Genomic DNA, 21,726 nt, shown 5'->3' with positions numbered 1-21,726 from the left:
GCCCTGGCCATTCCATGAGATGACCCTCGGCAAGCCACCTAATTCATCGTGACTCTAATTTGTTATCTGTAAAATCAAGGAAGTGTAAAGGGTGATGGCTGAGGGTCTTCTCAGCAGTCTCTGATTCTAAGGTCAGTGGGAATTAGGTGTCTGGGTCCCCAAGGTGCGTAGTTTTAATAGCTTATTTTGGTCTGCCACCAGTCTGACACACTAGATACCATTGAAGGCAGACACGCCTATCCCAGTGTGCTCACGGGGGTTCCCACTTGTGTGGTTTATTAATGTGTTTGGAAAACGGGTAACTTATTGAATAGAGATGCATGCAGTGTTTCTCAATGGGAGTCAGGTCAGGAATTGTTTTAAGTAGGTGTTAGATGGGGTGCTTATTTCGTTCCATGTAAATGCGTATAGCCAATAAAAGTTCATAGATCGACGTACTTTAAACTTGCTGTCAGCGGAGTTCCAAGGAACCGTGTACCACTGATACCTGCTTCTTGCTCTTTTCCAGCATCAGGGTGACTCCAAATCTTTTAGCAGCACGTTCCCAGAAACAGGCTATCAATTTTGCCCCTAGAGTCATAGTGCCAGAGCTTTTAGTCCCCGCACTTTGAGCTTTCTGACCATTGTGAATGGTTCAGTAACTCCTGCTCGTGCTCCCCGGGGGGCATGTAGTAATGGCTTTCTCTTTTCCATCCACAGGCTTTGTGGACATGTGTGTGCAGCATATCCCTTCTCCAAAGGTGGGCGCCAAGCCGAAGATTGAGCACACCTACACGGGCGGTGTGGACTCCGACCTCGGCGAGGCTATGAGTGACTGTGACCCTGATGTAAGGGCACGTGGCTCCCCGGTTCTCTGGTTTTTTTTTTTCCTTTCCTGTGTGAGGATACTGATTTCTGGTCACAGGAGTCATACCCTCTTCCCCACCCTTGCCTCCCCATCCCCATGGGCACAGTCAGGCCTGAATGCAAAGCCTGATGTTACCGCTGCTAGTGCCATGACCTTGCGAACATTACTCACATTTCCTGAGCCTCAAGGCCTTGGTCTATAACACGAGCATAATAAAATGTGAGCGGTTGTTATGAGATTTAAATAAGATTAAGGAAGTGTTACAATTGTGTTCAGCATGTTGCCTGGCAGATACTAAAGATTCAACAAATGGTAGCTAATCTTGTCAGTCCTGGCTTTTAAAAACATCTTTCCCAGCCATTTCTTAGGCTGTCTAGTTTCTCGTCATAAATACACAGCCAGTTGAGGATTGAGTTACATCTTAAGAGGAAATTTGGGACAGTAGGCAATCTTGTCAATAGTGCCGGTCTGCCATCTTAAATCTGTATCTCTTCCTCAATGCTCTTATCTTCCCAAAAAGAAAAAAGGAAGAGAATATTTTTGCTCTGCCATGTCTCCTATTCAGCCTCCTTAGAGGGATGGGATACAACATAGTTTGCAGATGAGATTGCCTCATCTTTCTCTAGCTCCTCATAGAGCTCATGTCCTTGCTGTCAAGGAAGATGGCGGGGAGTAGTACTTCCCCGGAGGGTAGATGTGGTTGAAGCTACACCCTGTCCCCTCTTCCAGGGCCCCCTGATGTGCCACACTACTAAGATGTACAGCACAGATGATGGAGTCCAATTTCATGCGTTTGGCCGGGTGCTGAGTGGCACCATTCATGCTGGGCAGCCTGTGAAGGTACTGGGGGAGAACTACACCCTGGAGGATGAAGAAGACTCCCAGATATGCACAGTGGGCCGCCTTTGGATCTCTGTGGCCAGGTACTGCCAACCAGAGCTCCAGGGGTATGCCTTGCTGTCTGTCCAGGGACTGCCCCCAAGGAGCTAGAAGGGGTGATCCTCCTTGAAAGTAGTTGCAAGACTCTGTGCAAGAGGGGTTAAAGCGGCTCTCTATTAGCAGGGCTATTGACTTCTAGTTCTTCCTATCCAAGGTTTGCTGGGGCCAAAGGCAGCTACTGTTGGAATAGTGCCAGAAACTTTGCCTTTGCACTTTAGGTGGCTTGTGTGAACTTTTTTTTTTAGCCCTATTTGTTTGTTTGTTTTGAGACAGGGTCTCACTCTGTTGCCTAGGCCAGAGTGCAGTGGCACAATCTCAGCTCACTGCAGCCTCCACCTCCTGGGCTCAAGCAGTCCTTCCACCTCAGCCTCCCAAGTAGCTGGAACTACAAGCACACACCACCATGTCTGGCTAATTTTTTAATTTTTTTGTAGAGACAATGTTTCACTATATTGCCCAGACTAGTCTCCAACTCCTGGGCTCAAGTGATCCTCCCACCACAGCCTCTCAAAGTGTTGGGATTACAGGTGTAAGCCACCACAGGCCGTCTTAAGTCCCTTTTGAAAGCATGAAGCGGCCGGGCGCGGTGGCTCAAGCCTGTAATCCCAGCACTTTGGGAGGCCGAGACGGGCGGATCACGAGGTCAGGAGATCGAGACCATCCTGGCTAACATGGTGAAACCCCGTCTCTACTAAAAGTACAAAAACTAGCCGGGCAAAGTGGCGGGCACCTGTAGTCCCAGCTACTCGGGAGGCTGAGGCAGGAGAGGCTGAGGCAGGAGAATGGCATAAACCCGGGAGGCGGAGCTTGCAGTGAGCTGAGATCCGGCCACTGCACTCCAGCCCCGGCGACAGAGTGACACTCTGCCTCAAAAAAAAAAAAAAAAAAAAAAAAAAAAGAAAGCATGAAGCTTGTATGAACTTTTGTAGCAAGATTTCCATTGTTATTCATTTTGACCCTCTTTCCATTTCCTTTCCTGTGTTCCTTAAGTCATAATCTTTGTGTTTCTTCCCAAAAGAAATTGTTTCCCAACCTCCACTGTCTGTGCTTTGACCAGAGAGAAGGATTCACTGGATACCTTGCAGCATCCCAATCTGCAGAGTCAAACTTAGCTTGGGCCTCTGGGCTACTCGTCAGTTTATGAGTTTGGCTTCCCAGTTGACAAGTTAAACCAAGACATTTGTGTTCCCTAAGGTGGCTACTCTACCTCAATGATGGCCCCTTTTGTCAGATCTACCCTAAATGCCAAAAGGCAGAATATGGAAGAGCTTGGAAAGTAGAAGTTTTCTGTGATGCTTTTTTTTTTTTTTTTGAGACAGTCTCACTCTGTCGCCCAAGCTGGAGTGCGGTGGCTGCGATCTCAGCTTACTGCAAGCTCCGCCTCCTGGGTTCACTCCATTCTCCTGGCTCAGCTTCCCAAGTGACTGGGACTACAGGCACCCACCACCACGCCCGGCTAATTTTTTTGTATTTTTAGTAGAGACCGGTTTCACCATATTAGCCAGGATGGTCTCGATCTCCTGACCTTGTGATGCCTGCCTCAGCTTCCCAAAGTGCTGGGATTAAAGGCGTGAGCCACCGTGCCTGGCCTATTTTTATTTTTTATTTTTCTCGCTCTGTCATCCAGGCTGGAGTGCAATGGCGTGATCTTGGCTCCCTGCAACCTCTGCCTGCCAGATTCAAGCAATTCTCCTGCCTCAGCTTCCCAAGTAGCCAGGGTTACAGGTGTGCACCACCACGTCCGCCTAATTTTTTGTATTTTTAGTTGAGATAGGTTTCACCGTGTTGGCCAGGCTGGTGTCAAACTCCTGACCTCAGGTGATCCACCTGCCCGCCTCAGCCTCCCAAAGCACTGGGATTATAGGCATGAGCCACCACGCCTGGCCTTCTATGATGCTTTTGCTAGCCCCTTACAGTGGACACCTTGGGCAGCAGCTTTTTACCATGAGCTTGCAATTGGAATAAGATTTTCCTGTTATGTCCTCACAGAAATACCTTGTACTTTTCTTTCGTGATACTCATCAGTTTGTAACCACATACATGTATGGATAATTGTTTACTGTATCTCTCCCCTGCTAGAATGGATCTGTTTTGCTTACCTCTGCTCTTGGCATGCAGCAAGTACTCAGTAAATTTTTGTGGAATAGGCCGGGTGTGGTGGCTTACACCTGTAATCCTAGCACTTTGGAAGGCTGAGGCAGGAGGATTGCTTGAGCTCAGGAGTTCAAGACCAGCCTAGACAACATGACAAAACCCCATCTCTACAAAAAGTACAAAAATTAGTTGGTCATGGTAGCACGTGCCTGTAGTCGCAGCTACTTGGGGGGTGACGCAGAAGAATCACTGGAACCTTGGAAGTTCGAGGCTGCAGTGAGCCAAGATGGTGCCACTGCACTCTAGCCTGGTAACAAAGTGAGATCCTGTCTCAAAAAAAAAAAAAAAAAAATTAGGGAATGAATGCTCTGCCTAAGTTTCACTGCTGCTTATTGGATATTGCTTCAGGTACCACATCGAGGTGAACCGCGTTCCTGCTGGCAACTGGGTTTTGATTGAAGGTGTTGATCAACCAATTGTGAAGACAGCAACCATAACGGAACCCCGAGGCAATGAGGAGGTAGAGTTGCTGAAAAGACCAACTGGGTTAGCTTAAGCTCGATGGTCCCAGGGACACACATAAGCACAAACGGGACTAATCCAGAGTCATTGCCATGTCCTGGTTCCAGGCTTAGCCTTCTAGATATGACCCTGCTGGATTCTCCCTGTACTCAGCTCAGATGCGATGAATTAGGACAGGTGCCTTTTATTCTTTTCCTCCTCTCTTTGTTCTGCCGGAATACCTGGGAAGAAATGGCCCTTCGGGTTACCCCCACTCAGCATGAGGCTCCTGGTTGGGGAATACATAGTCTGATCCTAAGCAAGTCCTCTTCTCCTCTCATACCTCTGCACTTTCTGTGCCTGCTCATGTCAGTTGCCCTCAATCGTTTGTGCTTTGGATCTCAGGCTCAGATTTTCCGGCCCTTGAAGTTCAATACCACATCTGTTATCAAGATTGCTGTGGAGCCAGTCAACCCCTCAGAGCTGCCCAAGATGCTTGACGGCCTGCGCAAGGTCAACAAGAGCTATCCATCCCTCACCACCAAGGTATGCCCATGACCTGCAGCAGCCCTCAAGCCCCACTGTCCCCAACTGAATGGGCGGAGCTCCACGCCACTTCACATCCATCAGGTGTTCGTGATCTGCTGCTTCCAGCAACCTATGTCAGGAGCAATCCCAGCCTGTGGCTGTCACGTGAAGGCAGGACAAGACCCGTGTGTGTGTGTGTGTGTCATAAAACAAGACCTGTGCAGGAGGGGGCAATTGGAGGGGTGTAGGACAAGGGTGTGGGGGGTGGTGTGTGTGTGTGTATTTGTGTTCCCCAGATGTCTTTAGCTGGAAAAAATATATTTCTTAATGAGTATACTTTGAATTGATTTTCTCGAGAAGAGAAGGAAAAGTGAGTTGTTACTCTGATCCTTGTACACTATGAGCCTGCCAGTGTACCTTTCCAGGTAGCAGGCCAGGAGGGCTAAAGGGCTAGCTTACATCCATGGATGTACGGTAGAGTTTGACCTAAATCATTAAGATGGGAATTAAATCCTTGACTTCACACCTAGTAGCACCGTGCCGAGTGGTCCTGGTGTCTTGGGGACCCACTCATAGGCAGATGCTCCTCACTGAACCTTCTTGAAGAGACTGGAACAGATGCTAAATAGTAGCTGTTTCTGATAGGCACCTTCTTGTGGGCTCTGACCTTGATTTTGTTTGTATGTGTTTTTGCTGGCATAAGAGAATCCAGGCTGTGACTGCCAGGACTGTTGTGTTTCAGGTGGAGGAGTCTGGCGAGCATGTGATCCTGGGCACTGGGGAGCTCTACCTGGACTGTGTGATGCATGATTTGCGGAAGATGTACTCAGAGATAGACATCAAGGTACAGCAATATCTGGCCGGGAGCTGGGTTCACAATCCAGACTTTCACAAGTGACCAAATCCTTGAATTCCTGGGAAGCTCCAAGGGAAGAAAGAGTACATGTGTTTGTGAAAACCATGATCTGTTGCTCCTTATATGGGAAGGTTTTTGAGAACTGGTTTGCCCCTTTCTGCTGTGTCATACATTTAAAATCAAGGCACAGCCGTGCTTGGTGGCTTACTCCCAGCACTTTGGGAGGCCGAGGTGGGAGGATTGCTTGAAGCCAGGAATTCAAGACCAACCTGAGCAACAAAGTGAGACCCTGTCTCTACAAAAATTAAAATAAAAAAATTAGGCAGGCCGGGCATGGTGGTCCATGCCTGTAATCGCAACACTTTAGGAGACTGAGGTGGGAGGATTGCTTGAGCCCAATTTGAGACCAATCTGGGCAACATAGTGAAACCTCATCTCTGCAGACTGGCCAAGTGCAGTGGCATGTACCTGTAGTCCAGCTACTCGGGGGCTTAAGTGGGAGGATCACCTGAGCCTAGGAGGTCGAGTCTGCAATGAACCATGATTATGCCATTGCTCTCCAGCCTGAACCCAGGAGGTCATGGCTGCAATAAGCAATGATTATGCCATTGCTCTCCTTTTTGAGGTGGAGTCATACCCTGTCTCAAAAAACTAAAAAATAAAAATTATGTGTGGTGGCTTGTACCTATAGTCCCAGCTACTCCAGAGGCTGAAGCAGGAGGATTGCTTGAGCCCAGCAGTTCGAGGCTGCGGTAAGCTATGATCATGCCACTGCACTCTAGCATGGGTGACAGAGCAAGACCTTGTCTCAAAAAATAAATACATTGAAAAATAATAAAACAGGCCACACACGGTGGCTCACGCCTGTAACCCCAACACTTTGAAATGCCAACGTGGTTGGATTGCTGGAGGTCAGGGGTTCAAGACCAGCCTGACCAACATGGTGAAACCCCATCTCTGCTAAAAATACAAAAATCAGCCCGATGTGGTGGTGGGCACCTGTAACCCCAGCTACTTGGGAGGCTGAGACAGGAGAATTGTTTGAAACCGGGTGGCAGAGGTTGCAGTGAGCCAAGATCGCACCATTACACTCCAGTCTGGGTGGTAGGGCGGGACTCTGTCTCAAAAAAAAAGAGAAAATAAAAGTTCCCAAGCCAAATTTATTCTTGGTGCTTTGTTAGGGAAGTAATTGCACAATTAACCCATGGGTGGTGATTAGGTCTCAGAGTGGGTGGTTTCAAGGAGAGAGTGGGGACTGTCTCTCCCAGATTCTTTTTTTTTTTTTTTTTTTTTTTTTTTTTTTTTTTGAGACGGAGTCTCGCTCTGTCGCCCGGGCTGGAGTGCAGTGGCCGGTTCTCAGCTCACTGCAAGTTCCACCTCCCGGGTTTACGCCGTTCTCCTGCCTCAGCCTCCGAGTAGCTGGGACTACAGGCGCCCGCCACCTCGCCCGGCTAGTTTTTTTGTATTTTTTAGTAGAGACGGGGTTTCACCGTGTTAGCCAGGATGGTCTCGATCTCCTGACCTCGTGATCCGCCCGTCTCGGCCTCCCAAAGTGCTGGGATTACAGGCTTGAGCCACCGCGCCCGGCCTCCCAGATTCTTTGTCAAACCTTGATGTAGCCCCTCAAACCGTGTGTTGCTTGGCCTCCTTGTCCTAGTTGAGACATATATTCTCCAAGGCCCTGTGGAGACCCTCGGTACTCCTCTTAGACTCCTCTCCTGATGTATCTAGAAAGCACTGGTGTTGTAGAAAACACTAGGTTTCCTGGGCAGCAGACCATGTTGGGGCTTCAGGGCAGAGCTTCACTCAGACGCTGTGGGTTGAGAATGGCACGGGTGCACACCAGTGGGTCTCTGGCACCAGCTCTGTCAGACCCATGGGGGTTGTTCAGTGAATGGTGGTGGATGGCCAAACGGATGCTGAGAAGACTAGAATTAAGGCCCTAGTTTGATATCCCACTTATTCTTGGCTCAGGAATCTAATTTCTTTACTACAGTAAATTTTCTCGGCCTTTTTGGTGATGGTTTGGACAGCTCTTTTAACCTGCTGTTGTACTTGTCACTTGTGCTGATTAAGGCAGTTGGGATTTTCACAGAGGTAGTGTCAAGGGAGCTTCTGAATTCCCTTAGGTAAATGGTTGCCCTTCCAACAAAATTAGACCTCGCTTCAGTAATTTATTTTCTATTTCCCAGGTGGCTGACCCAGTTGTCACGTTTTGTGAGACGGTGGTAGAAACATCCTCCCTCAAGTGCTTTGCTGAAACTCCTAATAAGAAGTAAGCTGGGAGCACAGTGTCCCCGGGACTGCAGCCTCCAGGACACTCTCTCTCCTTTATCTTCCACCTCCACCCCCACCGTGAGCACTGTGCAGAGACCTCTACATCTCAGAATGGGGGGTGCTTACAATACTTGAGTTTCACTCCAGCCCTCTCAGCCCTTCTGCCTTTGAACGCAATGCCATGAGATTATTCACCTTGGATATTCCCTAGAGGAGTTTCATAACTGCCACTTCACCTCTATAAAATAACTATCTTAAAAGTTTACTCCAAACCTTACTCGCTTTTTGTTTTTTGGGGTTTTTTTTGACACAGGCTGGAGTGCAACCTCGACTTGCTGGGCTTAAGCAGTCCTCCCAAGCAGCTAGGACTGTGGGTACACACCATGCCATCTGTTAATTTTTTTATTTTTTGTTGTCCAGTCTGGTCTTGGACTTTTGGGCTCAAGTGTTCCTCCCACCTTGGCCTCCCAAAATGTTGCGATTACATATGTGAGCCACCATGTCCAGCTTAAACCTTACTTTTTTTTTTTTTTGAAGGCAGAGTCTCACTTTGTCACCCAGGCTGGGAGTACAGCAGCACGATCTCGCCTCACTGTAGCCCCTGCCTCCCAGGTTCAAGCAATTCTCTTGCCTCAGCTTCCCAAGTAGCAGGGATTACAGGCATGCACCACCACACCTGGCTAATTTTTTGTATTTTTAGTAGCGATGGGGTTTCGCCATGTTGCCCAGGCTGGTCTCAAACCCCTGACCTCAGGCAGTCCGCCCGCCTCGGCCTCCCAAAGTGCTGGGATTACAGGCATGAGCCACCACGTCCAGCTTAAACCTTACTTTTATAAAGATCAGTAGATTGAAATGAAAGAAAGAAGATGAGCCCTTTGCCCTTTTTGTTCTACCTTGCCCCTGATACTGTGGCCTGTTTTTTGTTTTGTTTTGTTTTGTTTTGTTTTTTAAATTTTTTTTTTTTTTAATTTTTATTTATTTATTTATTTTTTTTTTTTTTGAGACAGAGTCTCACTTTGTCACCCAGGCTGGAGTACAATGGTGCCACCATGGGTTACTGCAGCCTCAACCTCCCGAGCTCAAGTGATCCTCCTGCCTTAGCCTCCCAAGTAGCTGGGACTACAGGTGTGCTAACCACACCTGGCTTTTTTTTTTTTTGAGACAGAGTCTCACTCTGTAGCCCAGGCTGGAGTGTAGTGGCTCAATCTCGGCTCACTGGAACCTCTGCCTCCCGAGTCCAAGCAATTCCCCTGCCTCAACCTCCCGAGTAGCTTGGACTACAGGGAGTGAGTGCCACCACACCCAGCTAATTTTTGTATTTTTAGTAGAGACAGAGTTTCACTATGTTGTCCAGGCTGGTCTTGATCTCCTGATCTCATGATCAACCTGCCTCAGCCTCCCAAAGTGTTGGTATTACAGGCGTGAGGCATTGCGCCTGGCTGGCTAATTTTTCATAGAGATGGGGTCTCTTGCTTTGTTGTCCAGGCTCTGTTTGTCTTTTTTTTTTTTTTTTTTTTTTTTTTTGAGACGGAGTCTTGCTCGGTTGTCAGGCTGGAGGGCAGTGGCACGATCTCGGCTCACTGCAACCTCCCCCTTCCAGGTTCAAGTGATTCCCCTGCCTCAACCTCCTGAGTAGTTGTGATTACTGGCGCACGCTGGCTAATTTTTTGTATGTTAGTAGAGATGGGGTTTCACCATGTTGGCCAGGGTAGGCTTGATCTTGTGACCTTGTGATCCGCCCACCTTAGCCTCCCAAAATGCCAGGATTACAAGCGTGCGCCACTACGCCCAGCTGTTTTTTTTAAGAGGCAGTGTGTTGCTGTATCACCCAGATTGGAGTGCTGTGGTGTGAGCCATAGCTCACTGCAGCCTCAAGTTCCTGGGTTTAAGTGATCCTCCTGCCTTGGCCTCCCAAAGTGCTGGGATTATAGGTCTGAGCCACCACGCTTGGCCCCCGTGGCTTTCACTGATGTCACTTCCTCAGCTGTCTATCTTGTTACCCTTTTCTTAGGAATGCCTCTTCTGCTGTTCTGTTAGCCGTCCTTACCACCTATTTCCATTCTGACCAGGAACAAGATCACCATGATTGCTGAGCCTCTTGAGAAGGGCCTGGCAGAGGACATAGAGAATGAGGTGGTCCAGATTACATGGAACAGGTGAGAAGAGGGCTCTGACACCAGGATCGAAAGGAGGCGGGGATGCCGCAGCTTACCTGCCGGGTCTCTAAGAGCACACATCTTTCTGGGAAGCATTTATGTCTTTGCCTTTGCTCTTGTTCTGGGCACAGTGGGTAGGATGAGGTGACTGTCTTCCAGGAAGGGAGGGTCTGTCGCTCCAGGACCAGCAGTCACAGAGCTGGCCGACAGCTCCATTGTCTCCTCCTTTCCCCAGGAAGAAGCTGGGAGAGTTCTTCCAGACCAAGTACGATTGGGATCTACTAGCTGCCCGTTCCATCTGGGCTTTTGGCCCTGATGCGACTGGCCCCAACATTCTGGTGGATGATACTCTGCCCTCTGAGGTACAGCAGAACTGATGGGAACCGGGTGGCAGTCTCTTACCTCTGGAGTGGAAGAAACTACAAAGTGTTCTTTCCCAAAAGTATCTTGTGTCCTCTGATGAAGGACAGTATCCCCTTACAAGCACATCTATCTTCTCCCTCTAAACGCTTCAGCTGTTGCCAGGGTGACTGCTAAGGAGGCCTCATGTTTCTCTGTAGGTGGACAAGGCTCTTCTTGGCTCAGTGAAGGACAGCATCGTTCAAGGTTTCCAGTGGGGAACAAGGGAGGGCCCCCTCTGTGATGAATGTAAGTCCACCAGCACACCCCCACCCCAGTCCTCGAGGGTTGTTGCAGCCAGACATATGAGTGGGATGGGCTCACCATCTTTAGGACCCGGCAGGAGAAGAAGCTTGGGGTACACAGGACCATCCTGTGTCCTGGGCCAGCTTCTTCCCTTCTTCCTTATCTTGGTGGTGTAGCCTGGAAATTTAAGTCATTTCTAAACTGTCATTTGCTCCTCATTTCTGAGAAGGGTTTGGCCTTGGACATATTTGAGAAGAGATATCAAGAGGATGATGAGATTGGAGTGGTTAATAGATCCTGATTGGGCTTCGTGCACCAAATGTACAATTCTGGAATTTATTTTACATCCACAAAAACGTAAATATGTGCAGAAGAAAGAAATAAACTAGGAAAGCTGTATGTCTGAGCATGGCCCGAAGCAAACACTAAGAACATATGCTTAACTTCTGACCTCTGCCATGGGCCTTGCTTATTCAGTTAGAACGCCCACCTCCCGTGTGATTTTTATGTCATGTCTTTCATGACTGCAAGACAGCTGTAGTGTTGCAGGAGACTGCTACTCCACCATGGCCCCATGACAGGCCCAGAACCTCTCCCCAGTTACTGCCTCCACCTCCTTTACAGTGATTCGGAATGTCAAGTTTAAGATCCTGGATGCAGTGGTTGCCCAGGAGCCCCTACACCGGGGCGGGGGCCAGATCATCCCCACAGCCAGGCGAGTCGTCTACTCTGCCTTCCTCATGGTAAGAGAATTGGGCTGTAGGAGACCATCTGCTTTGCTGGACTGCGGACTAAGTGAAGGAGCAAGTGGGACTATAGGTCTTCAGCCTTCCCTAAGCTGAGGGGCCTTTCTTCTTGCTCTGCTGCAGGCTACTCCTCGTCTGATGGAGCCTTACTACTTTGTAGAGGTCCAGGCCCCTGCAGATTGCGTCTCTGCAGTTTATACCGTCCTGGCCAGGCGCAGGTGAGCAGCCCCAGGCATATTAGGGAGAGTGCTGAGAGCAAGAGCAGAACAAGAGTCACCTCGGCTCCTGCAGGGAGGAGAGGTTGGCCTCCCCTACCCTCCTCACTCCGGAAACCCTGCGAGCTGATTTTCCAGAAGGAAGTAGGAACAGAGGGAGGCAAGCCCCAGCTTTTCTGCAGATTAAAATTTGACATTTCTCCATCCTGGCTAACAAGGTGAAACCCCGTCTCTACTAAAAATACAAAAAATTAGCCAGGCGTGGTAGCAGGCGCCTGTAGTCCCAGCTACTCAGGAGGCTAAGGCAGGAGAATGGCATGAACCCGGGAGGCGGAGCTTGCAGTGAGCCAAGATGGCACCACTGCACTCTAGCCTGGGCGACAGTGTGAGGCTCCATCTCAAAAAAAAAAAAAATTGACATTTCTTTGGGATCCCCTCCTCACAGAGCTGTTGGAGGAAGTACTGAGGCAAGTCAGTGATGGAAATGTCTTTAGGCTCTTCTCCCGTCACCGTCCCACTCCTGTCCTCTGCTCAGAGGTTGCTGCCGCTTTGACTTCCACAGGGAATTATACTGAGAGCCCTGAGCCTTTTCTGCTTTCTGTAGAACATTCTTGGTTACTCTTTCTTTGATGGTAACTCTGGGGTGGAATGCATTTAGGAACAGCAAATGCTGGATTGCTTCTTGGCTTTTGGCCTGTGTGTGGCTAGAGACTCAGCCTTTGTTTTTCTCTCTCAGGGGGCACGTGACTCAGGATGCACCCATCCCAGGCTCCCCTCTGTACACCATCAAAGCTTTTATCCCAGCCATCGACTCTTTTGGCTTTGAGACTGATCTTCGGACTCACACCCAGGGACAAGCCTTTTCTCTGTCTGTCTTCCACCATTGGCAGGTGAGAAAACAATGCAGCCTGGTGAATTTGGCTTCCCACCTCTGCAAGCCTCATCCCCTTCTGTCCTGATCCCTCTCCAAGCCTTAAGTGAGGTGTACAGCATCCTAGAGAAGAGTCCTCTTCTGGGTTGCATATATTCAGGGCAACTTGAATCTGTGTCTCTCAGTTTAAAATAAAAAAGAATAGAAATAATAGGGCCGGCTGTGGTGGCTCACACCTGTAATCCCAGCACTTTGGGAAGCTGAGGCGGGCAGGTCACCTGAGGTCAGGAGTTCAAGACCAGCTTGACCAACATGGAGAAACCCCCTCTCTACTAAAAATACAAAATTAGCCGGGCGTGGTAGCGCATGCCTGTAATCCCAGCTACTTGGAAGGCTGAGGCAGGAGAATCACTTGAACCCGGGAGGCGGAGGTTGCAGTGAGCCGAGATCATGCCATTGTACTCCAGTCTGGGAGACGAGCGAAACTCTGTCTCAAAAAAAAAAATAATAGTAAGTAATAAATTTAAAAATAAAGTAAATAAGAAGAGTCCTGCTTCTGGGCCTGAATCTTCTGGGAATTCTACCTGGGCCATCTGAAATTCCTTTGCCTTTTAGATTGTGCCTGGTGATCCTCTGGACAAGAGCATTGTCATCCGCCCCTTGGAGCCACAGCCGGCTCCTCACCTGGCCCGGGAATTCATGATCAAAACCCGCCGTAGGAAGGTATGTCTCCCTTGGGCCTGTTGCCATCCCTCAACCCCCCAGGACTCTCAGAAGCAGGATCTCCCTCTCTTTCTTTTGGCCCCTTTTCCTAAGGGACACTTTTCCAGTGTAGAGATATGATCTGTATACTCCTTAGACAACCAAACCTGGACCCCAGTCTCATTGGGAAAGGAGAGCCTTATCCTCCCATGTGATAGTACTCTAAAGGCAGGACTCCTGAAACACCACCACCTACATTCCAGCCACCGCTAGCCTCCCCACTGAGCACAGGTCTTCGTTAGTCTCCCCGCTCAGTCTGCGACCACCTCAGCCTTTCTTGTATTTGCCCCATTCCCTGCAGGGCCTCAGTGAAGATGTGAGCATCAGCAAATTCTTTGATGATCCTATGTTGCTGGAGCTTGCCAAACAGGATGTTGTGCTCAATTACCCCATGTGAGTGCATGGACTCCTGGGAGCTCCTGCTCCCTACAGTGGGCTGCAACTCCTGTACTTGAAGCTGAGACCTCGTATGACGTTGACGTGGCCTTGGTGTTGTCAAGAGTGTCTGGAAGCTGCTGCTGCCATCTTGAACAATTCACCAACCTCCAACCCAGAGCCCCAGTGAGAGAGGAGCATTTGGCCTCCTGCTTCCTTCTGTGGCCTCTGCCGGGCTCCTTTCCCAAGGAAAAGAGAGGAGCTTGGGCTCACAGAAAGAGAAAGGGATGAAACCCCAAGGGGCCCTATCTTTGGGATTTACATGGAATTTTATTTTCTACAAGTTTGACCTTAGCCATGGTTTGCAAGTGAACAGAACATTCTGACCTCTGTCTTGCTCTGCTTCTTTCATCCCCGTCTCCCCTGCCCCTTCTGGTGCTGGTGCTTACATTCTGAATATATGTCATCTCCCAAGAGGCTTCACTGCCTCTGCTTCCAGCTGCAGCCTCCTTCCTGCCTGGGTCCCCAGGGAAGCTGCCTGCCTTTTAATTCAGTGTTCCCATGAGTGCCAAGGCCCCATTATTGTCCCCCTTGCTCCCACTCCGTGCTGCTTCTGGGTGGGACCTAAGATGGCTTGGGAGTTGTTGGGTTCTTGGGATCAGAGGTCTACCCCACCACCTCCTCAGGAAACTACTGCCTCCCCTAAGAATCTCCCTTGCCCTGGAGTAGGGGGCCAGAGCCCTTTGATTTCCAGACACTTATTCCAAGTCCTCTCCCTAGCCACTGCCAGTCCTTTACTCTGTTCTCCCCCAGTGAAAAAGAGTTGGTTGATTTTCCTCAAAGCTACTTTATTAGGAATGTACTAGGGATTAATTTAGGGGAGTCAGACGGCCCCGGCTCCTATAGGAGTCCTACTTCTCTCCAGCATCCTGTGCCATCCTCTTCATGTAATCACTGTACATTGTGTACACAGCACCTGTGTGAGGGAAAAGAAATAGTGCCCCTTGGCATCAAACCCTTTACCCGTCCTCTGGCTCTCTCGGGTGTCCCAGGGGTTCACCTCTAGCTACTCCCTTGAGAGTCCAGCTTCCTGCTCATCTTTCTGCCCCAGGTCCCAACAGCTGCTCCAAGCATCTGACCACACAGCCTGGGGAAACCACCCATCTGACAGTTCACAAAACACTTTCACATGTATTGTGTATCTGAGAAACCTTACAGCAGTCTGCGAGGTAGGCAAGCAGGGGTGGTTATTGTCATATTACACATCAGGAAACCAAGGCTCAGTGGGAAAGATTTGTCCACTGTCACACAGGTAGCAAGTGGCTGTCTGCTTTTTAATGTCAAGAGGAAGAGAAATTCAACATATGTTCTGTTGCACGATTTTTCTCACCCCTAGGGCAAACTGTCATGAGACCCTGTGCACTGTCCTCACAGGCCTGGGACAGGAGCCTAAACAGGGAAAATCGCTCAGTATAGGGGCTTCACCAAGGATGTGATGTGGAGCCCAGAACAGGAACCTAAGTCACAGTCCTTTTTTTTTAATTTATTTTTTTAATTTTTGAGACAGACTCTCACTCTGTCACCCAGGCTGGAGTGCAGTGGTGGATCTCTGCCCACTGCAACCTCCACCTCCCAGGTTCAAGCAATTCTCCTGTCTCAGCCTCCCAAGTAGCTGGGACTACAGGCATCTGCCACTACCACGCCCAGCTAATTGTTGTATTTTTAGTAGAGACCGGGTTTCACCATGTTGGCCAGGATGGTCTCGATCTCAGACATCATGATCTGCCTGCCTCGGCCTCCCAAAGTGTTGGGATTACAGGCATGAACCCCCACACCCAGCCAAGTCACAGTCCTTTTAGCTGTTGGGACTTAAAGACCTACAGACTCTGCGTAATTGGTTTTGCCCTCATTTTCCTGCGACCCCACAAAGCCACTCACCTAGCATGATTGCACCCACTGCACAGGCCTGCGCTGCCACTCGGGTGTGAATCAGGTGTATTGACATCTTGGTGGAACCACGAGACCTCAGCCGGTAAATCCTGTATGCTGCTACCACCAAGCAGCCTCCTAAGCCTGTGGGCAGAGAACACAGCCCCTGGGCCATGGCCACAATGCACAGCACTCCCCTGATGAGAGATACCAGGCAGGCTGGGCACCTGGATAAACAGCTGCTTTTATGCAGCATCTGGTGGTTGGGGTTGCAGGGGACCTAGGGGGATCATTAGAATATTGAGTCATTGCCAGGGTGTGGTGGCTCATGCCTATAATCCCAGCACTTTTTTGAGACCAAGGCGGGCAGATCACCTGAGGTTGGGAGTTAGAGACCAACCTGACCAACATGGAGAAACCCTGTCTCTACCAAAAATACAAAATTAGCTGGGTGCAATGGTGCATGCCTGTAATCCCAGCTACTCAGGAGGCTGATGCAGGAGAATCACTTGAACCCAGGAGGCTGAGGTTGTGGCGAGCTGAGATTGTGCCATTGCACGCCAGCTGGGGCAACAAGAGTGAAACTCCGTCTCAAAAAAAATAATGAGTTGTTGCCCTTCAATGGCGTTCTCAAAGTGGCCGCCTCCCTCCAGTGATGCCCCTCCCCCAAATACAAATAGCTGATCACCACCAGTGACGCCCCTCCCCCAAATACAAATAGCTGATCACCACGACACAGCCCCTGCCCACCAATTTGCTCCTCCTTGGGCCCTTCCCCAGCCACACTGCTGGCTCCCACCTCCTGGTACAGCTGTTTTCCTACTCTACCAGATCCGTCAGGAAGGAAGCCCTGGGGGACCCCAAGGTGTTTCTCTGACCCTTCCCACTTTGTTGTTGGTACTCCAGGTTCCTCGTATCCCATGTGCTCGGTTGGCCGCCACCTCCACCCATCTAGACGTCCTCATTTCATTGTAAGGGTTTGCCCCTTGGCACCTTTGCTGTTGGTTCCCTTGTTCCATGAGTAGGACCACTTGCATTTTCTGACCTCTGCTTCATTCTCTTTGGAGGGTACCAGGAGATGACTGCTCAGAGAAGGCCTCCTACTCGCACCCCATTCCTTTCTTCACTTACCTATAGGCATCAGCGGAGATTCCCGAGTCTTCCTCAGGAGCTTCTCAGACACACTGTCTTCGTCGTCAGGTGGTACCCACCAGCGTCTGTTAGCAGACATAATCCTGGACCTGGATGTAAGCAGCTGGGACTCCTAGGCTGCAGCCCAGTCCTAGAGAGAGGCACTCCACAATCAGAACTCTGATTCCTCAGTCTGGAGAGGAAAGGAAGGTTACCTGCTAAGACCCTCTCTCACCATGCCCTAACACAGCCTCTGCTTGAAAAGATGTCCCTCCCAGGTATCCCATCTCAGATGGTCGGGCCACTAGTGCCATTTCTCCGTCTCCATTTCCTACCATCTGCCTCTTCCTCAGCTCATTCTGACTTCACTGTTTTCTCAGCTTCCCCTTCCCCCATCTGCATCCCTATGGGTGTGATCCTTGGGCCAAGGAAAACAGCTGGAAAAATCCACAGATGGCGGTGGGAGAAACAGTCCTTGAGTGTTGGGGCCCCCGCTGGCCTTTGGTCTGTGATGGTTGCTCCTGTGGGAGCTACAGAGCAGGATCTGGCCCCAGGGAGCCAGAACCATCCTAGACCAGATAGTATCACAGCATTGGTTACCAAATTGCCAGAGATTATAATGATCGGACATTGACTTGCATGTAATTTAGAATATATTTTGCTCATGGTACTAAAGGAACACGTTCTGGTTCCTGAGCTCCTCCCGTTTTTCCAGGTCCATCTCTTTCCAAACAGGTTCTTCACAATTACCAACTGGCTACCTTCATCCATGGGCTGGAAACAGGGGTTCTGCCAATGGGATGCCTTCTGGTTTTTTTTGTTTGTTTTTTTGTTTTTTTTTTTTTTTTTTTTGAGATGGAGTCTCGCTCTGTAGCCCCAGGTGGAGTAGCCATCTCGGCTCACTGCAACCTCTACCTCCCTGTTCAAGCAATTCCACCTCAGCCTCCTAAGTAGCTGGGATTACAGGTGTGCACCATGCCCAGCTAATTTTGTGTATTTTTTTAGTAGAGATGGGGTCTCACCCTGTTAGCCAGGCTGGTCTTGAACTCCTGACCTCTTGATCCGCCCACCTCGGCCTCCCAAAGTGCTGGGATTATAGGTATGAGCCACCATGCCCTGTCCAATGGGATACCTTCTAAGCCTAACCATAGGACAAACTTTCTTTTCTTTTTTTCTTTTTTTTGAGGCAGGGTCTCCCTTTGTCACTCAGGCTGGAGTGCAGTGGCAATCACTGCAAACTTGACCCTCCAGACTCAAGCGGTGCTTCCACCTCAGTCTCTCAAGTAGCTGGGACTACAGGTGCATGCTACCACACCCAACTAATTTTTGTATTTTTTGTAGAGACAGTTTTGCCATATCGCCCAGCCAGTCTTGAACTCCTGAGCTCAGATGATCTGCCCACCACGGCCTCCCAAAGTGCTGGGATTACAGGCATGAACCACTGTACCTGCCCTTGAGTCAGCTTCTATCCTAGTTATCCCTCCTCTCCTGGAGGAGCAAGGACTGGTGGCCCCCCAGGTCGTTGGCATGCTGGTGCTTACCCTAGGAGATGGTTAGAACGAGGAGCGCGAGCAGCCAGGCCACGGCTCAGCATCTGCTGTTTTGAACCGGCCAAAAGCTGAGATGGAGCTGCCACTATGAGGTCAGGGAAGCAGTGACTTGGGCTTTATGAAGACTTTGAAGTCAGTGATGGAGAGGGGAGGGGAAAGGACAGGGAATCGGTCTTAACCCCCAGTCCGCTGAGTCCCAAGTCAGAGCTCCAGGCGCTGGAAAGTAAGGAAAGACCAAATGGAGGGGGGCCTCTAACTAGATTCAGTCTTCTAATTCCCATGGAATTAAGTGTCTGGATCAGAGAGAGGCTTGATGTGGAGAACGGAGATGGAGATACAGGAACATGGATGAGCAGAAAGCCTGGGTCCCCCAAGTTACACTCCCTCGGATACTCTTATGAACAATGTGGGATGTGAATAAAATACCCTAGTTGTGAGAGACAGGCTCTCTGGGCTGTCTTTTGGTTTGGAATTTTTTTTTTTTCCCCAAGACGGAGTCTTGCTCTGTCACCCAGACTGGAGTGCAGTGGCACAATCTCAGCTCACTGCAACCTCCGCCTCCTGGGTTTGAGCGATTCTCCTGCCTCAGCCTCCTGAGTAGCTGGGATTACAGGCGCGTGCCACCATACCCAGCTAATTTTTTTATTTTTAGTAGAGGTGGCGTTTCACCATGTTGGCCGGGCTGGTCTCGAAATCCTGACCTCATGATCCACCCGCCTCACCTCCCAAAGTGCTGGGATTACAAGCATGAGCCACCACACCCAGCCAGTTTTTGGCGTTTTTTGTTTTGTTTTGTTTTTGAGATGGGGTCTCCCTCTGTCACCCAGGCTGTGTGATCTTGGCTCACTGCAGCCTCAAACTCCTAGGCTCAAGCAACTCTCCCAACTCAGCCTCCTAAGTAGCTGGGGCCACAGGCACATACCACTGCACTTGGCTCATTTTTATATTTTTGGTAAAGACAGAGTTTCACCATGTTACCCTGGCTGGTCTCAGAACTGACCTGCCAAAGTGCTGGGATTACAGATGGAAGCTATGGGCCCCAGCTTCCAGAACTCTTTATACTACCTATGAGGTGATGCTCACTCAGGTTGCAGGGATAACAGTGACCAGGATTAGGGCTCTTCTGTACTCAATATATTTCTTTTCTTTTTTTTTTTTTTTTTTTTTGAGACGGAGTTTCACTCTTGTTGCCTAGGCTGGAGTGCAAATAGCACGATCTCAGCTCACTGCAGTCTCCGCCTCCTGGGTTCAAGTGATTCTCCTGCTTCAGCCTCCTGAGTAGCTGGGATTACAGGCTCCTGCCACCACGCCCGGCTAATTTTTGTGTTTTTAGTAGAGGTGGGGTTTTGCCATGTTGGCCAGGCTGGTCTCGAACTCCTGACCTCAGCTGATCCACCCACCTCAGCCTCCCAAAGTGCTGGGATTACAGGCATGAGCCACTGTGCCTAGCCCTGTACTCAGCATATTTCAAAACTCTCAGCTATTCTATATGGTAAGTAGCAGTTTGTTCACAAAGGAATGGAGCTTCAGAGAGGCTTAATGACTTACCTGAAGATACACAGCTAGTACATGGCAGTTTTGTCATCTGAACCCAGGTCAGGCTGGCTCCAGTGTTTGCACTCCTGACTGCAATGCTAACCTCCAGGGGGCTGGTTAAACGGAAACCCTTTCCAGATGAATACTGAAGCTTAGGAATGCTAGTATATCCTGGCACCCTTGTTTAGGAAAAGAAAAAGTACGTGCTAAGCAAATGGAAGAAGATAGGGTGTGCTAGGGAGATCCCACTCCATCCCAGGCCTTTGTTCCTTCCCTAGATTACTCAGCCCTGTGTGTTTATCCTAAAGGGGCTTTGCAGCACTGGAAATTTGTTCGGCAGCTGATGTCCTTTTCTCTCCCCAGCATTCACTGCTCTAGGCAGAGACCCAGGGTCACAGCAACTCCCCAGGGCCTTCACATGTCCCCAGTGTCCATGGGAACTCTCCTCTCAGCCTTTCACACACACCCTCCTGTGCTGCCTCTCCAGGTTCCAGAAGTGGCTTGAATTCTCAGGAGATGGACGGTATATTCCCTTACTGGTCTAGGCCAGAAGAAGGGGGATGAAAGTGTCCGGATAAGACAGGGCAGGAAACAGGATCAACTCCAAGTTCTCTGAAGAACAGGAACCAAACCATGGATAGTGAAGTTCAGCTTCTCCCTACTGAAATGATGGTGATGTTCCTACAGCATCTCAGCCCAGAGCTGAGAAATAATAATAATTGCTATGATTTACTGAGCACCTTCTCTGGGCCAAGCAGTGTGCTAATTGCTTTGTTTTTGTTTTGTTTTGTTTTGAAACAGTCTCACTCTGTCGCCCAGGCTGGAGTGCGGTGGTAATCATAGCTCACTGCAGCCTCAAACTCCTGGGCTCAAGGGATCCTCCAGCCTCAGCTTCCTGAACAGCTGGGATTACAGGCGCATGCCACCACACCTGGCTAATGTTTGTATTTTTAGCAAAGATGGGGTTTCACCCTGTTGGCTAGGCTGGTGTCAAACTCCTGGCCTCGAAGTGATCCACCCACCTCGGCCTCCCAAAGTGCTGGGATTATAGGCGTGAGCCACTATGCCCAGCCTCCTTTGTGTAGATTAATCCTCACAATAGGAATGAGGTAGGTACTATTATTATCCCCACTTCACAGACAAAAAACTGGGGCTCCATTAAGCGTTTTGCCCAACAGTAAGTGACAGAAAAAAGGCCAGATTTCTAACTCACTACTCAGGACTAACGAGAGAATGTAAAGTGGAGGGGAAGTCTTGAAATAGAAGAAGTAAAATTGCTTTGTATTTCAAAAACTTCTGAGAACATACAGTAACTAAAAAAAACTTCAAGGAACAGATTTTTGTAGAGTCCTGCTTTAGTAAACAGATAAGATAAAATTATGATAGCATCATTTTTGTGAACATGCCGAGACTTTAATGTTTTCCATTTATGCATTGCTACATTAGTAATTTGTTTAGTAGACCTCTTTTTCTTCCAAATCAGGTCACATCAATAGAAATTCTGATTTAGAGGGGCCTAAATCAATGATGCAGACAGACTTAGTGTAGGCCAAAGTCAGACATGGGATCAATTAGCCCACAGACCAACCACTCTAAATATTGGGTTATGCCGTTTAATCTATTAGAGTCTGTGGCTTCGTTGGTAAAATCAAGGTAGCACCTGCCCATAGGATGATCGCAAGGATTAAAAGAGAATTGTTAGAATTCTGCTAACTCCTGCTGCTCCTCTTCCTCCAGGAGCAAGTGTCAGGGAATGGGTAGCAGGCTG

The 21,726-nt window shown here is 49.3% G+C and overlaps 2 protein-coding genes across 7 annotated transcripts in view; one reads left to right on the top strand and one right to left on the bottom strand.

Annotated features, from left to right (window-relative positions):
* EFTUD2 (elongation factor Tu GTP binding domain containing 2) overlaps positions 1 to 14,286 on the top strand; it is a 45,956-nt gene extending 31,670 nt beyond the window's left edge. Inside the window, exons 15-28 of one of the 2 annotated variants that reach the window (XM_010353997.2) lie at positions 700 to 827; positions 1,577 to 1,770; positions 4,289 to 4,400; positions 4,787 to 4,927; positions 5,652 to 5,753; positions 7,958 to 8,040; positions 10,112 to 10,198; positions 10,434 to 10,560; positions 10,759 to 10,846; positions 11,468 to 11,586; positions 11,713 to 11,807; positions 12,541 to 12,694; positions 13,291 to 13,398; positions 13,739 to 14,286. In XM_010353997.2, the coding sequence (XP_010352299.1) occupies positions 700 to 827; positions 1,577 to 1,770; positions 4,289 to 4,400; positions 4,787 to 4,927; positions 5,652 to 5,753; positions 7,958 to 8,040; positions 10,112 to 10,198; positions 10,434 to 10,560; positions 10,759 to 10,846; positions 11,468 to 11,586; positions 11,713 to 11,807; positions 12,541 to 12,694; positions 13,291 to 13,398; positions 13,739 to 13,834 (1,634 nt within the window). In that variant the 3' untranslated portion in view covers positions 13,835 to 14,286. The remainder of the gene's footprint in view (positions 1 to 699; positions 828 to 1,576; positions 1,771 to 4,288; positions 4,401 to 4,786; positions 4,928 to 5,651; positions 5,754 to 7,957; positions 8,041 to 10,111; positions 10,199 to 10,433; positions 10,561 to 10,758; positions 10,847 to 11,467; positions 11,587 to 11,712; positions 11,808 to 12,540; positions 12,695 to 13,290; positions 13,399 to 13,738) is intronic. The other variant, XM_010353998.2, reaches the window with a different exon arrangement.
* A 353-nt stretch (positions 14,287 to 14,639) lies between these two features.
* Positions 14,640 to 18,511, bottom strand: HIGD1B (HIG1 hypoxia inducible domain family member 1B). 5 transcript variants are annotated; one of them, XM_010353992.2, is made up of 4 exons: positions 18,414 to 18,511; positions 16,873 to 17,065; positions 15,751 to 15,885; positions 14,640 to 14,788 (listed from the first exon to the last, which is right to left on the bottom strand). In XM_010353992.2, exons 2-4 carry the CDS (start codon positions 16,970 to 16,972, stop codon positions 14,724 to 14,726), a joined length of 300 nt encoding a protein of 99 aa, XP_010352294.1. In that variant the 5' UTR covers positions 16,973 to 17,065; positions 18,414 to 18,511; the 3' UTR covers positions 14,640 to 14,723. The 5 variants fall into 5 exon arrangements, with proteins under 5 accessions (XP_010352294.1, XP_010352296.1, XP_010352295.1 ...); XM_010353994.2 differs by having other exon boundaries at positions 16,873 to 17,023; positions 18,414 to 18,506; XM_010353993.2 differs by lacking the exon at positions 18,414 to 18,511 and adding an exon at positions 17,208 to 17,294.
* Between the last annotated feature and the right edge of the window lie 3,215 nt (positions 18,512 to 21,726).

Source organism: Rhinopithecus roxellana, chromosome 19 (genome assembly GCF_007565055.1).
Source record: "Rhinopithecus roxellana isolate Shanxi Qingling chromosome 19, ASM756505v1, whole genome shotgun sequence".
Lineage (NCBI taxonomy): Eukaryota > Metazoa > Chordata > Mammalia > Primates > Cercopithecidae > Rhinopithecus > Rhinopithecus roxellana.
This window is presented reverse-complemented; position numbering and strand designations above follow the sequence as displayed.